The 17038-nt window shown below is 53.0% G+C and overlaps 2 protein-coding genes across 2 annotated transcripts; one reads left to right on the top strand and one right to left on the bottom strand.

The window, feature by feature from the left end:
• Positions 1-261: 261 nt before the first annotated feature.
• A1O9_13046 (uncharacterized protein) lies at positions 262-1218 on the top strand (the record flags this gene model as incomplete). Its single annotated transcript, XM_013398033.1, has 1 exon — positions 262-1218. One exon carries the CDS (start codon positions 262-264, stop codon positions 1216-1218), a length of 957 nt encoding a protein of 318 aa, XP_013253487.1.
• Positions 1219-4051: 2833 nt separating this feature from the next.
• On the bottom strand, positions 4052-5190 carry A1O9_13047 (uncharacterized protein; the record flags this gene model as incomplete). The annotated part of the gene is made up of 2 exons (XM_013398034.1): positions 4052-4866; positions 4917-5190. 2 exons carry the CDS (start codon positions 5188-5190, stop codon positions 4052-4054), a joined length of 1089 nt encoding a protein of 362 aa, XP_013253488.1.
• Positions 5191-17038: the final 11848 nt, after the last annotated feature.

Genomic DNA, 17038 nt, shown 5'->3' on the forward strand with positions numbered 1-17038 from the left:
GATTCAGGGTGGGTTGACGGGTGGCTTCCAGCAGGCAGCAGCCAGGTCCCAAGGCCGGAACGGAAGGTCGTGCTCACAGCTCTTCAGACATATATTAGCCGATCTTTCACCCGCACTGATCTCTTCCATCGTCCTTGCTTTCTCTCACAACGTCTCAACGGCAACCTAGAGATATATTTCTGTCAGGACGTTGGGATCCCTCGCAAAAAGCTCTCTCTACCAAGGCCCTCTCATACCATTCTCCCCATACTACTCTACAAAATGCCCAGCGTCAATGGATCTCCCCCGGGAACCTTCCAGAGACACGTGGAGGACATGCGCAATCTGTTATATTGCAACATATGCTTCCGGCCTTTCTACGAACCCTTCATACTCGGATGCGGGCATACCCGCTGCTACTCATGCTTGGCCAGCTGCTTTAGTAGCGCGCCGGATGGGAGGAGACATCGGGAATGCCCCGACTGCAGAGCGGTCGTCACCGTGCAACCATCCCCCAACTACCTCCTGCGCAACGTGGTCCACATGCTCATTAGCCGAGTCGAGTTACTGCCCGAAGACGAGACGGTCGAAGAACATCGAACCGCAGCCAGAGAAGAAGCAGACTTACTCGGGGCAGACCGGACCGGACCTGGTCTGTTCCGGGGTGTCTTCGCGCGAGGAGATAATGTCCCTCGTTGTCCAGAGTGTCAAGGGCAATTGGAAGAAGGAGAGTGCTTGCAATGTGGCTTTCGCGAGTCCGAACCTGGTGGAGAGGGTCTCTCTGATTCGAACGATAATATTTCCGACAATACAAGTTTCGCCACAATCCAGGAGGAGTCCGACGGGATAGAAATCGAAATCGAACGGTTACGTCAAGAGCACGGCGCTCGACCAAGTCAGAGGATTCCGAGAACGCCTATTCGTATCGTCATCAGCGATGAAGATGCGGGCACTGAACATGGCGCTTCAAGTGGTTTGGATGGCACCACCGATGGCGACTCAGACCAAGACGAGACCGAGGACGGTGAATCGTTATCCGATGAATCTGGTGACGCGGCAATGCAACCACCGCGCTCCACCGCACGTCGACTGCAACACCTGCAGTCTCGGCGAGCACGAAGACCCGGAACGGCGCGTACTCCATTTTCAGGTCGGCGCGCTACGAGAAACAGACTACTCCAGGGCATTAATTCAAGGATGCGCGAGCTCGAGGCCTTCATTGCTACTGGAGTGAGGTGACTAGACGAAGTCGTCGACGCGAATGACGGGCGCGTTCGAACCCAACTCAATACGCCATCGATCCCCTTCGAGGACTTGGACTTACTGACTTGAGAGTGGTTTGGAGCAGATCGGCATTCTCAGCCTTGGCTGTGAGATGCCACTCACTTTACTCAACCGACTGAGGATGGAGGAATGCGAAATCCATCTGCTAGATGCTGGCGATAAGGTCAGGGCCATAGCTTGGCTCCGCTGGAGGATGAACAAGTCGATGCGGTTACACACAATAATACAAGTTCTTATCTATCGAGGCTGCCGAGAGATGGTGTTTTATTTTAACCTCTGGTTGCGTAGACGGGCCAAATGATGTACCCACCACAAAACATTAGTACTACACAGCCATTCCTGGGCTAAATCAAGAGCCGATTAACGCAAAATGATCCTTATCCAATTGGCACTCTAATAATACAGATATGATACAGTTTGCGCCGCGCTAGTAGCCAGTGTACCATCCATTAGCATGTATCACCCGGTCAATGCGAGTTTCCATGCTCCGTATACAATTATCAATTATCTCCTGCTCCAGGTTACAGTATCCCACTCATGTATAATAGCTCTTTCTAATGCTTTAAAAGCCTCTTTACTCTTGGTTTGATCCAGGAGGTGTGGCCACCTATCAATAATGCGTGATTTGAGGATTGCCCAGACGTTTTCAATTGGATTTAAATCAAGACTGTACGGTGCCCAATTGAGGCGTGGAATAGCGTGACTCGTGAACTATTACTCAATTAAACGAGCTCGATGGACAGGCGCATCGTGGTGCATGAATATCGTCCCTACTTTCCAACACCTAGATATTTGATCATCGAGTAATTTACTGCCTTGTAAGAGCGAGCAGAGAAGCCTGTTTGAGGACTGTCTGGGTCACGAGTCATAACGATAAGGTCTGACTTGCCACCGATCCGAATAGCGCCCAAGGCCATTATTGAGACATCTCTTCATTTGAAATGAGGCACTATCATCTCCTTATCCCATTTCTGGCAGGGTGTACGAAAGACCCAGGTACACCTTTTTCCAGAGCCTTGTTCAAGTGAACATTCATCACTGAATATAACCGTGTTCCAAGGATCTGTCCAGTCTTGTTTGTCATCCGCCCAGCGATATCTCGTAGCAGCATTCTCAAGCGTCAAAACAGGCTTCTCTTGTGCGATCCAGTTCTTTATTCCGTGCTTTTAAAGTATAGACCAAAAATTCTCGCGGGAGAAGTCCAAGCTAGTCTCATACTTTAATGTAGTATAGGTAATCATTGGTCGAAGTCGACAGATACGGAGAATTGTTCATCGCGTTCATCAGAAATTAAAGGCCTTCCGCAGCGTAGCTGTGAGTTGGCATCGTTGCGAAGTGGTGCGACTTTAATGGGGCTGCGGGCTGTTCGCTGGAACATTGAGAGTACTTGCGATACTCCTCCAGGAGTTGCCGAGTAGTCTCGCACCCTCGATTTGGGCTCGTTCATATGGAGTCCCAAGCGACCTCACTGAGAGGGATTGAGCTTCGAGAAACGACTGATCTATAGAATGTCCGCCTGCAGTGAGTGAGGTGAAGTCAAGGTACACGCGCGACGCATTTCGCGACGCGTTCAACTTACCACTTTTCCTACTTTTTCTAAAAAACCAGCAATGCCTCCACAACGACGAGCTCTACAGTCTATTGACCCTAATCGGGGATCGAGAGAGGAATTAAGTGTAGTCGTGTGCTTCGAGCTCAGGGTGTTGTAATGTGTCAACACTTTGTAGAGGTATGAAAGATCGAGGGCGATACCACCATATTCGAGCTCGTAGGATTGCAGCTTGGTACATGTAGATACAACTTTCCCGATCTGACATTTTGTATCTCCACATCTCCAGTGTGCTACACGCCTTGCACTGTTCGCAATCCTGACTTCACTCTGGATACCGATACAGTAGTCTTGTTGGAAAATTTGGACTGTACAATTGTCCGGCCCAATCGATACAGGCAAGTCAGCGTGGATGAGATTTCTGTCTTCTTCTATTCTATGGTCACCGTTCTGGTTTATGATAGATAATTACTAGGCAAAATGACCTCCTGGAGCTTATTTTCCATGATTCCAAAGCATTCCAGAGGCTGTAGCACTGACTTCATTGATCGTCATCACAAGGTTGCCTGCCTGTTCCATCGATAGTCATCTAGCCGCCAACAAGTCTGTACAGATCTCTTCCAAGTGTCGTAAGCCGAGGATACAAAAAATCGGATCGATCCAAACGACCGGTGGCGACTCATAGAACATCTGCCAAGCTCGAGGCCCTAGAATATGTAGCGTGCGCAAGTCTTGAAGAAGTTTGCTGTTGAACTTGGCAATGTGGCCGAGATATGAGAAAGTCTATTCCTGAGGTATTTATATTTTCAGATCCTCGGGCCTAGGGAGATTCAGGGTTATCCACTGTGCGATAATCCCCTGCTGTGATTCCTCGTCGCTCAGCGGTGAAAGGTCAGTGAGATTGACCGGGAAGTCTCTGGAAACCATTGTTGCTTTGTGAATTATGCTGCAAAACGCAGCCACTGTCCATTGAAACTTTGATTGTTGGTCAACGTCCTCCCAGGCGCGACCACACTGAAGGGGTTCGATCCAAATGCCGCGGACGTACGCAGCATACCGAGGGCTCTGAATGAGGGTGCGAAAGAAGGAGCCGACATTATACCGGTGTCCGTCGAAGAATGAGTAGAGATGGACCTCGCCAATCGCGCTCATGGATTTTGAAGTGAGACATAGTGCCCACTAGTGACTTCTTTCCATAGTCATTGCGTACCGTGCTTGCTCTATTTTTTTGTCCACCTTTCACAACACCAGCTCGGAGATAAGCCATAGAAGGGTGAATATCAGCGCCATCTCGGTCTTTCCGCAGCCTGCTTTGTGAGGTAAAGCTCCATTCACACTGGGTCGTACACTGTCGATTCCGTTCGCCGCGGCTGCGGCACTCATCACCGACCCGGGAAAATTCCCTTGCCTGTAAAAGTCGACGAGAATAAACGTGGGTGGTCGATTCCAGTCGCGAATGCATCGAGCCACGGCTTCCCCGACGCTACCATTTCCCTGATCCGCATTTGTGTCGTAGATCTCATCGTACTCGGGCACCAGGATCTCCTGGCCGCCAATCGAGAAATTCTGATTCAAGTTGTGATTCGCCATGATCATGGTGCTTCTGCGGGTAGACTCATTGGCTCCGGGAGGTCGATCCGGGGTGCAGGGGAACGTCGCATCGGTGGGAGAAAAAGGGGTCTCCCACATCACGGCGAACTCATCTATCAAATACGGAACGGTGCGCGCGTCCGCTCCGTAGTCCAACATCACCACGGCGCGCGTGCCGTTTTGGATCATGTCCGCCAGGGTCGGCCACGAGTCCAGGTCCATATTCCCCTGAGGGGGCTCGTACACGTAATCGACCAGGCCAGAGTCGACCATCGGGGAGGTAAAGTTCGCCGCGGGGATGCGGTCGCCATTGCCCATCAGTAGAGTCACAACTTCGTAAGGGTGGACGGACAGCCACGTCATCACCAGGCGCAGGAGGTCGACGAGCGGCCCGGCATCGAGGATCCAGCAGCTGGTGTGGCACATGTGTACGACGCCGTCGCGGACGCGGGTCTGGAATTGCACTGCTATGATTAGCCTCGTCGTCGTGGAAGGAAGTGACGCTGACACCCACGCATTCTCACGCCGTCATTTAACTGTGTTTCGACATCTTCCACTTGGTTGCTCCCGGGATTACCAAATTCGTTGAATGGGCTATTGTGGGCTGCGACGTGGGTGATGTTGCTGAAACGGCGGTCGCACAGGTCCGCATGGCCGTTACAGAGTGGACGGAGAGGACCTGGCGAGCCGTCCCGGGAGGCCTTCTGCGTGACAGCGCTGAGACACGTGCCGTGGCCGATGAGCGAAATCATCATCCACAACAGCATCGCGCCGCCACTCATCCGCATTGCTGGTCATGACACGATGGTTGGGCTCGCGCCATCTGTGGCCCCGATACGACACACCGTCAAGCATCCTTAACTTATACCGTCAAGACACAGACACGGAAGCATCTGTTTTCCTGGTTTGTAGTCCAGTACGAGATCACGCCATTGATCTGCCGCCTTAAAAAGGCAGAAATCGTCGCCTTTCACAAAATAGGTTCTGCCGTCCAGCGTGCCGACGATCTTGGCGGGACAGGATCGAAATCTAATTTACCTTTATGCTGGAGGTGGACTAAGATGGTAATGAGCTAGCATCGTCCTCTCTTTTTTCTCCCACTCAGCACAGGGTTCTGGAACCAAACCTTAGACATGGATAGGTAATGGCACACTTCGGGGGGATGAGTCGCATAAATGGCGTCGAATCGCGTCCTTCATTCACGGTATCATACCGGATCTTCCTCGCTTCGCACTCAAAACGGCACGGCCCTATTTAACTGTCCTGTTCAGGCACAACATACTCGAGCCTAGAATGGCTATTTCGTGACCATCCCCCACAAATCGTTCACATTCAATCCCGCGGTGTCGCTCCTTTGACCCTCCCAGCTTTGGCGGACGTGAAATGGAGAGCCACTCTTCCGCAGTGAGTCAGTGACACGTCTCCAGGCGCTGATAAGCTGCACCGGGTGTCGGAAGTTCCGCTGCAGTTGAGACACAGATACAATATCGGTGAAATTCCACGCAAAAACTACAATACCCCCCAGCCACCCACCCGTTCCTAATCAAGGAAAGCCCGTACAGTCTCTCCCATCGAACGGTCACCGTAAATACCCATCCGAGCCCTTCCCCAAGGGACACATTTCAGGAAAGTATGACTGCGTTGTCCGATTTTGACCAATAAAGAACGTTCTAGCTCATCCAATAGATCTGCTCAGAATGCATTGGGCAATGGGGTGCCTTGGTAAATTACTGTACGCGACTAGAACACTTTAGGCTCGAAATCCCACCATCGGCGTTCGTGTAGAACCAACATGGTTCGTCAGACCTCCGAAACTATGGCGAATCACTGAATGTGTTGGGCTCGAAGCGCGCTCCTGCCATTGTTCGACGAGTTATTGGCGCCAAAATTCACCTAGCGCGTACTAACTCTACAAAAACCTGATACTCTAAAGTACAGATACTAAAACTCTGTGGCCGCTGGCCATAATGTCTCCTTTATCGATCTTCAGCATTTGGAATGCTTGAAATCATGGAAAAAGGGCTCTTGGAGATCAACAGCTTAGTTAATTTGTATAGAAACTAGAATGGTGACCACAAAGTGGCAAGAGACAGAGATCTCATCATCATCCTCATTGACTCGCTTATCCAATCTAGATGCTGGAACAAGGCCAAGTTCGTATTTAGCCACGTGCTCTCGTGCTTGTTTCGCGATGCTAGCGCGAAGCATGTCAACAATGACGTCGAAAATAAGCCGATGACGTCGTACCTCCAAAGGGTCAGAAGTCACGTGGCTTTGTGAACGGATTCCCCGAGGCGATGGCAATGAGGTCAAATAGAACCGACGTATTTGGCCAGATGGCCACCGCGTGGGTGAAATTGTTTCCAAACCGCACACGTCTCGCCGACCCGTTCGGGGCTAACCAGCATAGTCAGATCCTTCGCTCGATGTGCGTGGGAAGGAGGAGAATCACGTGCGTCCAATCGTGCCAAGGCGCGACCAAGCACTGGCAAAGACCTCGCTTTTGGCCGTCAAAACGTTCCCCTCTCTCGATTTTCCGCCATGACAGAAACACCCATCGCTGCCCACGACGAAATCGCATTGTGCTCGAGTCACGGAGGCGTTGGGCGCGGCCTCAGCATCCTTCGACCAGGGTTGGTGTATGAAAAAAAGCCTCAACAATTCCCGGCTCAACCCCGCTCGCTGACGACTGCTCCACTTCCTCTGAGTATCGACGATGTGACGGACCCGAGGGTCGCTGTTTGATTGTTTGGCTCGCGCTCCATTGTCTCGTTTTGGATCTCTGACTCGAGCCACACCTCCCTATCTGCTGGAGGCAATTGCCACAGGGAAGTAAGGAATTGAGGCACGAAGGACTGGATGGCCGTAGTGGCATCAGAAGGCACTCTGGTGTGTCGAGTATTCTGGTGGTTTGGCCTCTGTAGGAGTAAGTCCAAGAGAGCTCCTCAGTACCAAGCTCTGGTTAGGTGACAGCAATATTTAAACAGGCTTGTGTCTGTGGCCTGGAACTCGTCATCGTCGAGGATAGAAGGTTCAACGAGGTAGGATCGATGGATTTATGAGCAATCGGAAGGAGTTGAGCTGTGGTCTTGGCAGTGTCACCAAATGCATCAATCGCTGTAGAAAGATCTCTGTTGATTGTTGTCTGGGGAATTGATTGATTTTGAAAACAGGGCCAGTGGCCGCCGGCGTCCATCGCATTTAAAAGCTTGCACCTACCGAAGTTTTCCTGCGGTTGCCGGATGTGTGTCACGTGATCTAGGCAGCCCACGACCCGACCAACTTTCACGGCCATCCTCAGGTCTGGTCAGTCTGCAACCTCTCTCTCAAGTTTGGCACATCCTCTCGTTCGCCTCGGCACTCCTTGCACCTACGCGCGCCCGCCTCGGCGAGGGAGGCGACGAGACCGTCCGAGCGATTGCGTAGGTGTAGCTCGTCTCGCTCCTACCCTCCTTCCGGCGGCACGTGGCCGTCACTGCTGCGGCTTCTACAGATTTGCGCGGAGAGAAGGAGGGTCCCATCAGCGGGGATGACACACGTCCTGGTCGTGCTCCAGTGCCCGAGGCCCTGCTGTCGCGGATTGCCCTTCCTGCCGATGGCACGAGGCACCGTTGCCTGCCCCGAGCCCCATCAGGTGGTGATGGTACAATGTCTCTGTCCAAGGTGCTGCCCCCAGCCGGAAGAGCCTAGTCCGCCATGGGACGTGGGTCGAGACCGTCCGTCCGAGCACAGCCCCTTCTCGAGTTACCAAAGTCAGGGATCGATCGATGATGTTGAAAACGTCGTCCGTGGTGAGCTGGTCGACTCGCTGGTCCGGGAAGATCCCTCAGGGAATGGCGATATCCGATCCAGCTCGCCCACACCTCAGGTGGATGATGGACGGTGCGGTACACCGCTCTTGAGGACACGGGTATCGGGTTGGCGGGAGCAGAGCACGAGTCCCCCTGGGTGGGTTCCGCCGCCCGGGCAGGGTGACGGTGGCACTTGCCCATGGCAGGGGGCCTGGACAAGACACGCTCCGATCCGGGTCGACGACGCTCGGGAGGCCGGAGTCTCCCCGGAAGCGTCGGAAGACGAACCTGCCAGCCCAAGGAGGATGAGCTTGGTGGCATATCAAAGTCCGGGCAGCTCCACACAAGATTTCATGGTCCACACGGCCGAGCGCGTCGAAGCGGAGTCCTCTTCGACATCTCCACGTCGTTTCAACGCCGGGTCAGAGGACATTTCGTCTGCACGCCCCGACCCGAACCGCATTCGGTTTGAAACTGTCCAGAATGACGGTTGACCTCGGAGACACCTGAGGGGCCTTGGACGGTGAGAACAGAAGTTGTGAGGATGGCGAGAAGTAGAACCGGGTTCAGAGGTGCATCCCGACTCGGTGTGTCCCTTGCGAATAGCCTTGGACGCAGCCGCTATGCCTGTAGCTATCCTATGAAGGGAGATTTTCTGGCACTTGGCCTGGGTTGAACCTTCGACGTATCGGGGCAAACTGATCAACAGGGATTATTCATCCAGCCGCAAGGTGATCCAGGTCGGCATAAATATTTATATAGCGGGCCTTTCTCGATACTCTTAGATCTATACCGCATTGCGTCCGTGTCTACACCTAGATGTTGCCCGTAGATACTGTAACGTTGCGCCGTTCAGTCAGGAGAACAAAATGCCGAGCGAGAAGAAATGAAACGGATAGTGAAGTCTTGACCTTAAAGATCCGCCAATACACCGGTAGGAGAGTAGGATGGTACGGGGCCGCCGTTCTACCACCTTGCCAGTCTCTCGTCCCAGCTTCTTCCACCAGATCTCATCGTAAGAGGCCCCGCGCACCTCACAGTTCCCCGTCGGTGTCCTCCATCAGTCCCCCGCCGTCAGCCCGAGTCTCGGAAAACAGTCCGTTATCCACATCCATGCTCTCTATCGCCTCGGCCAAATTTCTTTCTTCCTCAGGCAGAACACAATCATCCACAATCCGCTGGGCCTCTTGCATTCGTTCCCTACTCCACAGCCGGTGCCCAATTTTATCTAACAAGGCATCGAGCACCGACCCCAGCGCCGCCGTATACTGACCTTGCTCCAGCGTGAAGTCGTTCTCGATCGACGTTTTCACGATATTGTAAAGGGACTGTTGGGACACTCGACTCACCCTCGCCAGGTCACCTGCGAGGGAATAGACTGCTCCACCAAGTAGCTTAAGGCGCGTGGCAACAGCCTCAAGTTTGCCCCCCAACAGGATGCCTGCCTTAAGACGTTCAATGTTGGGGTTGGATTCGGGTGGGAGATTCGCCTCCGCAAAAGACTTGTAGTCGCACAGCGGCTTTCTCGGTGCAACGCCGTCCGGACCCGAGTATTCCCGGACTCGCAGGTGGGTTTTGAACTGGCGGTTCATCCAGAGGAATGTCCCTAGCAGCCAGGCCCCACGAGCCAGGGACGTGTCGTCGTCGACGAAGTCTACGGCCAACAGGGGGGGGAACTCGACAATGACGTTCCTGACTTGTTCCACCAAATCCCGCTCGGAGATGTCGCGGAAGTGAGCGAGGTTGGTACGAACCTTCAAGGCCAGGGCGGCTTCGTCGTCTTCTCTCCGGGTTAGCGTCGGAACATCCACTGGGCTAACAACTTTCGACGGCGCACGACGTCTCTTACGGCCGCGATGAGACATCGAAACACCGGCGTCAGAGGCGACTCCCTCGGGCGTACTGGATGGCGCGTTTCTTCGGTCTTGCCCGGTGGAAGGTCCTGCACCCCGCATTCCGCAAGATCCTGGGGATGGGTTGACAAGGTCCGCGGGGTCCATCGGAGGCGAGGGAAAGACGGATTCGTGGGTGAAACGGTTGCTACGCCTGGCCGGTTGGTCTGTCAATGGAGCCTGCCATTGAAAACAGGCATTGGGGTCCGCCGTCGCCTCATGCCGCGCGAAATCCTGTAACAACGCCGCTGTGAGGGAATGGAGCGTGCGCAGCACCGGTATCCATTCAAAAGGCACTGGGTCCCTCCTTCCGCCCCACTGCTGAATGGTGTCGATCGCCGTCTGAAAAACAAGAACCTCTGCCATCGCAGGACTGAGAACTCTCCTCGCTTGACCTCAAGGTGGCGCTTGAGACATGGATCGATAGCGATGTGACAAGGAGGATGAAGCCCATAAGTACCTCTTCATCGCACCGTTTTCCTCGTCGGTCGCACCGGGGATTGTTTTCTCCCCTCCCTATATCCATGTTCTCCATTCTCACAACGACGGCACGGAGGATGGGTCAAGCTTCCACCAGACAAGAAGCAGAAGCGGCCCTTGACCGGCGAAAAAATTTCGTGCTCGGAATCAAAATCAAGCAGTGATGGTTGACGTTTGAATTCGTGGGCTCAGGATCTTCGACACTTGCACCACGGATTGCATCCTTCGCAGAAATAATTACCCTGAACGGCATGAAAAGTCGTCCTAGCTCAGGGGTCTAAGATAGACCACGACCAGAAAGGACGTCGCAGCCTCCTGGTTGCGACGGCGAAGTAAAGGGACAAATTTTCAAGTAAATTTACAGTCCTTCCCAAGAAAGCGAGCTTAGAGGGAAGAGGATGACGCACCCCAGGTATACTGTGGTCGGAATTGGAGCCGCCCACCGAGACGTCGACACACTGGGTCAAATTGATTTGTCCTCGTTCGCCATCAACGCGGCCTGTCAACTAGACACATCCCCCCGTCCCCGGTTGATTTGACATACGGCGGTGTGTTGCTCTGTGAAAGGTCGCCGCATTTGTCAACCTCGGGGAGTTCCGAAAACAGGAGCTCAGGTGGCGAAATGTTTTTTGTTTTCCTTAATCTAGTGAGGTCAGATGCGACGGTTGGCATTGGCCCAAAAAAAGAGGTGCTGGGATACTGCACAGTAGAATCCTGGGAGAAGAGAAAGGACCGCCATTGGTGGGATTTGGGTGACGGGCTTTGGTGGCTTCCTCCCTCCCGTGAAGACAGTTCCGCAGCCGTGAAAACTGACGGGCTTTCTTTGCCGTAATACGGTAGGCTTATTTAGTACTGTACGCACGGTTCGTGAGCTGCGATCCTTGTTTGGTAGGGTTCGGTCAAATTTTCGGAACAGTGCCCTGGCAGTCCGGTCAAGTAAAACGAGAGTGCGGTAAGATACAGTACATGTTACAGTATGTGTTTGCCGGATATACAACCTCCATTTGACGTCCAGCGGAGGGGGAAACATGGATATCTCTTAGTCATCAGACGACCGAAGCATACAGCATTCACGATCAGCTGAGGGTATTTACTTCTCCCAAACCGGCGAGATCAATGGCAATCCCATCAATTCAGCAACCGATCCTCCACTCGGGGATGATGGCCATGGGGTAACGCAACCAGCGGCAGTCCCCGAATGCTATGCTCTCCCGTCGTCCACTGGTGGTTGGGTAGGTCCTCGACCAGGTAGATATCACGATTCACGCCTAAAGACCCTAATTTGAACCAGAGATTTTGTGAATTTTTGATTTGTTCAACCATCGCCGTTCCCCGTTCTCTCCTTTTGAGCTCGGGGCGATCTAGTGTTTCCCTGTCGATATCTCTCTTGATCCGATGTTGCGACCGTGCGCACACACTCTTGCGGAAAGGTAGGGAGGATGGAGCACCGCACTCGTGAGGTAGAAGGTTCAGGGGGAACGGAGATTGGGTCCGAGTGAAGAAGACTACACATCAGTTGATCCCTTGGGCGGGCGGTGTGTGACCTCTGTCTCTTTGGCTTTTTGGACACATTTCTCTCCGAGTATGCTGTGGTCACACAGCCCATCCTCGATTGATGAAATATGGGAGAAGAAAGACAAGCGCTGCATTGCCAAGATAAACGAAGCCCACGGAATTCTGTCAAAAGCCTGCCACTCGCTTCCACATTCTCGAATAGGCTATTCGAGACAAATTGCTGGGTCAGGTCGTTCCCCATCGGGATGGCCACCACCCTCCATTTGTCTCTTTTTCTCTTCCGCGTTGTTCGATTCCCCCCGGTCCCCGACCCGAAGACTGTCGAAAGGGGAAGTCGTCGTCATTACCGGCGTCCTTGGGAATCGACCGGTCGTCGGAAAATCCCCCGCCACGTCTTGTGAGTAGAAAATTCGTGGACCGCCTCCTCCTCCACTGGCCAACCAAATGCATGGTAGGAGCTTTCTGTTGCCTATGCCGGAGCAGCCTTTGGCACCAGGGTACAGCGAAATCTTCTTTCCCCATATTCTGACAGACGGTGCGAGGTCGCTGCCGACTTATCCAACGACTTGGGTGGCAGGATAGTGATAGGCAACGATATCCTCGTCCGTATCGCGTCCCGTCGCCGTCATCCTTTCGGTGAGCGGCCATCGAGCTGCCTTGTGGACATGGAAGCTTAGATAGGCATTGTCATGGACCCGGTGTCCACACGTTAGAAGAGCTGATGATCGCAGACCCTCTAGCCATCATCCCAATCAGCGTCCTCCCGATCCGTGTCATCTCCATGCCGAATTACCGCTCATGATCGATCATCATTGGAATCTTCTCGCCGCGGCGCCACCGCGTCGTTGCTCTCATCAGCTGTGTCCTGTCTCCGCTGTGAAGAAGTGTAGTTCTCAAGATCTGCGTCCCAGTGATGATTGACATTTGTCGGAAGTGGAATCGACAGTGAATTGAACTGGCGTTGAGCCACTGGGTGGATCGTGGGTTGGAGTGTGAGACAGAGTGCGAAATGCAAGAAAGCTTTGAGATCGTATTCTGCATGGCATGGGCGGATGCTTAGTTGCCACCCTCGCCCCGGGGAACGGTGTCCTAGGCTATTTTTCTCGGACGTCTTATCTGGTTAGGTCTTCATGCGATCGCAACATTGGTACGACGGAGCATATCGTTGCTCGAGAGGATGGTGTCGACGGACAATTTGAACGACCCTCCCACGAGATACGGGACTCAGGACTTCTCTATCGCTGGTGTCCATTCAGGCGACTCGCTCGAGAGAGAATCAAAAGAGAATGAAGGATGACCGCCTCTATCTAGGTCTTGCTGTCGAGCAGACTTGGCATATTCAATCCGGTCCTTTTCGACGAGGGGATCACCGCGAAGTGTCGCGCCGTCCCGAACGTCAGAAGACGGGCATCACACAGGACTCGCCGTGCCGAGATGGGGGATGCGGGAAGTTACCGCGAAGCTTTCCTCACCAGGTCGAAGAAGCGGCCAATCGAATGATAGGGAAGCGGCGACAGATTATAGCACACACTGGCACAGTGTAGACATCTCGACTATGTAGCTTGAATGGAAAAGCCGTTTGTACCTATGAATCTTCTAGTTCACCTGCGCGCTTGCAAAACCAGCCCCTAACAACCACCACCACCACTGGACGATAATCAAAGAATAAATTAGTCCGTTAAAAGTCTTGCCTGATTAATTCATCGTATTGTCTTCCCGCCGATTTTCCACAATGAAAGGCTACCCGTCCGATCGCCGCCGGGGCCCAAATCCGACGGTGCGGCAGAAACGTCGGAACAAAAGGAGTTGCGCGAGTGGTTCGAGAACGGTCTGTGGCACCTTCATTTTTTCCCCCCGGAAACTTGTGAAAGAGCGGCAATACGGAGCCTTCCTTCAATGCTCTGACCATCGAGACACGTTTGAAAACGCCTAGGATGACTTCTATTCGAACCTAGTCGCTCGTAGATCCTGCATTCGGCTAATACAAATGCATCAAAGTGCCGGGGTCCTCTCCGTTCCAATATGGCACACCGGCCTCCGGGTTCTAACACATCTTCTGCCGAACTACAGTCAGGTTGGGGGTCCAGGACTTGTTTTTCTACCTTAGCGGGAAGGCACCGATGACGTTGCGGAAGTAGATGATGATAGATTAAAGACCGAGGGCAGGAGCCCCTTCATCGAGCGAGTTTCTCGAGTTTGCAGTTGGTGCTTTGTGGTTGCTGGCAATTATGGCAGTTGGGTAAGGTGATCCGAATGGGCGAATGTCCGCACTTGCAACAGGAAGATCGTCGTCTTCATATTTTCGACGGAGGGTGCACCGTTGATAGGGTCCTTGAGGTCGGTAGCGAGGTATAGATAAAGAGGCGTCGCCTTATACGACGATAGAAATTGGTAATCCGTTAGCGAGATGTTTTTGTCTCCATCAGCGGCACCGCAACGATCGGGGGACCCGATCGTTCCCAGGAGCGAGCCGCATCTTGGCGGGGGGCATCGTGAGGGTCGCCGCCTCGGTCAGCGAGGCCACAGTTAGCAAGTGGCGTGGTGGTACCGGTCACGACTAACTTGGGTACCCGCCTGATGTGTGGATGTGCCTTGAGGAGGTGGTGGAAGATGTGTCTTGAAGCCCAGGCGTCAGGGTACGATCAGTGTCGCGGAAACGCTAATGCGGGGCACACATGATTACAGTAGGTTTTGCCGTTTCGCGGAGCGCTAATGCGGGAATCTACGCCAATTCTTTCCGAACTAGTGGTTGATCAGTCCCATATATGACATCGTCTCTCATGATGTGTAGGTTTTTTGGCACTTGTTTCTTTGAATAATAACACTCTCGCATGGCTTTATGTTTAATTGCCCTTCCTCTTATCTAGTCGAGACATCTCATCCATCGTCTCCCCATCCAGCCGAGCGACGCTGTCGAGCTCAAAATCCTCGGAGAAGCTACATGGGCATTCCACCGTCGACAATCAATATCACTCCACTCAGACATGTCCCCCGTCCAAACATCCTCCGAGCCCTTCAATATTTATCCACAGAGTAGCCCTCCTGATATACTGTCGCTCAAAAACGTCAGGCATTTTCGCATTTACTGTTTACTACTTCCGGAACTGGATAATGCGAAGCAATTCCGGGCGGAGAAGAATGAAAATCAGCGACTGGTGATTCGTTGCTGGCCAGACGAGATTAAAGGTAAGTGGTTGACGTGTAAGGGCAAGAAAGACGAGGAGAACGAGAAGAAAAGGGACGAGGAGATGTTCGAGGTTTACCAGCAGCTCGTGCTCCGACAGCGGGTCAGTGTCTTCCGATAATGGTAGGGAGTGGGCATTGTCTGACCCTGATTTAGAGGTTCTTTGATGAGGGGAATACGTGGATAACCAATCTACCCGCCGACCGTACAATCGAGCTCTTTTTGCCAGACAGCCCTTCGATATTGGACGATGGCTTTATCAATTTCTTTTCGCCGACCGTCGTCGTCCCTAGGCAGGACATGGATAAAACGCAATGTTTGGTGCGCTACTTTGACCGTCGCAAAGTCCGGGTTAAGCTCTCTCTGGGGCGATGGGTCGTCGCGTCCCCATCCGTCGCTCCCTCGAAACATGGCTCCATAGGCCTTGAGAAGCTCTCAGATGAGGTTGTCATAATGATATTGGCCTTCCTCGACGGGTACTCGAACAGTTCGGTCGCTCGTGTGGACAAACGTTTGAGAGGAATTGTCCAAACGGGACCGGTAGCTAACGCCGCGATAGAATGGAACAAGAAAATGCAGTATAGCAAGGAGTTGGGAGATCTTCTCAAATCGCATTGTACGAGGGATATCTCCTTTGATGAGTTCGAGGACGCTCTGCGGGGAAATAAAGGAGAAGTCCTGGAGTACCAATTTCGGGGTTTCTTAAATGGTGTTCGCGATCTCGGGGTCAGGAAACTCGGAGAGTGTGAGTCGACCCAAGGTCTATTGCAGTGCTTCCAGGTTGCGAGCCGACGACATCTTTTACTTCGGTGTACCTCCTGTGCCTCAAAGTTTGGTGAGCAGGATCTGGTTTCGACCGCTTGGGACGACTCGAAACTTCAATTTGATCCTGAGACAATCATGTGCCCCGCTTGTATCGTCCAAAGGAACCCCGGGCGCTGGCACAGCTTCGGTCCAGGCTATATTTCTGGAAGAATAGACTGCAATTGTGGTCGCAGAGGAGATTTGGAGTGGGGTAGGGTGAATCGACGCGACGCGGTAGTGCCCCTGTCTCTCAACCTTTGTTTGGAGTGCAGTCGTGCGGCACCGGTGTATCGGGATGTGTTGGGTTTGTATGACATAATATTTCGTTATGTGAAATATTGGGAACACTTCATGGGTGGCCAAGGCTTAGAGCCAACGCGAAAATTTTACGGTGAGTCTACCCTAGCGTCCACAGAACAATCAATAATTTCATGGCTAGATTACATCAGTGGTGCTCGGCAGGCCTGCATCGACTGTCTTCGGGCGCCGCCACGCGATTTCACTCCAGAAACCACTGTCAGTGTTGAGCGATATTCACCAGTGGAGAAATACATGGCGGGTCGGGGACGGCGCCTACCCCGGGGGTTTAGCGGTAGGTCTATCATTGCCGTCCACAGAACAGTCGTTAATTCACGGGAATAGAAACGATGGAAAGGGCTGAGCAATCCAACCGCGATCTTATTCGGCAGGTGGACGAGGACGAGCTGTGAGCCAGCAAGATAGATCGGGGATTACAGATCGCCTAGAGGTGGAGCGACGGGAATATATCGTATGAACCTGCAAATATATCCACCGTGGTTCCCCGAATACGTCTCCGACCAAGGGCCTCTCTTCGAGTTTCCTTTTTATCTCGTAAGGGGTGGCGGCGCGCCCGGAGCAGCCTTGCGCCTTGTGGAGGTCGAACTGCGGAGAGAGTCAGACAGCGATGCGCCCCCTCGATCGCAGGCGCATGAGGCAGTTCCTTGGACCG

The sequence above is a fragment of the Exophiala aquamarina genome, assembly GCF_000709125.1.
Source record: "Exophiala aquamarina CBS 119918 chromosome Unknown aczIA-supercont1.48, whole genome shotgun sequence".
Lineage (NCBI taxonomy): Eukaryota > Fungi > Ascomycota > Eurotiomycetes > Chaetothyriales > Herpotrichiellaceae > Exophiala > Exophiala aquamarina.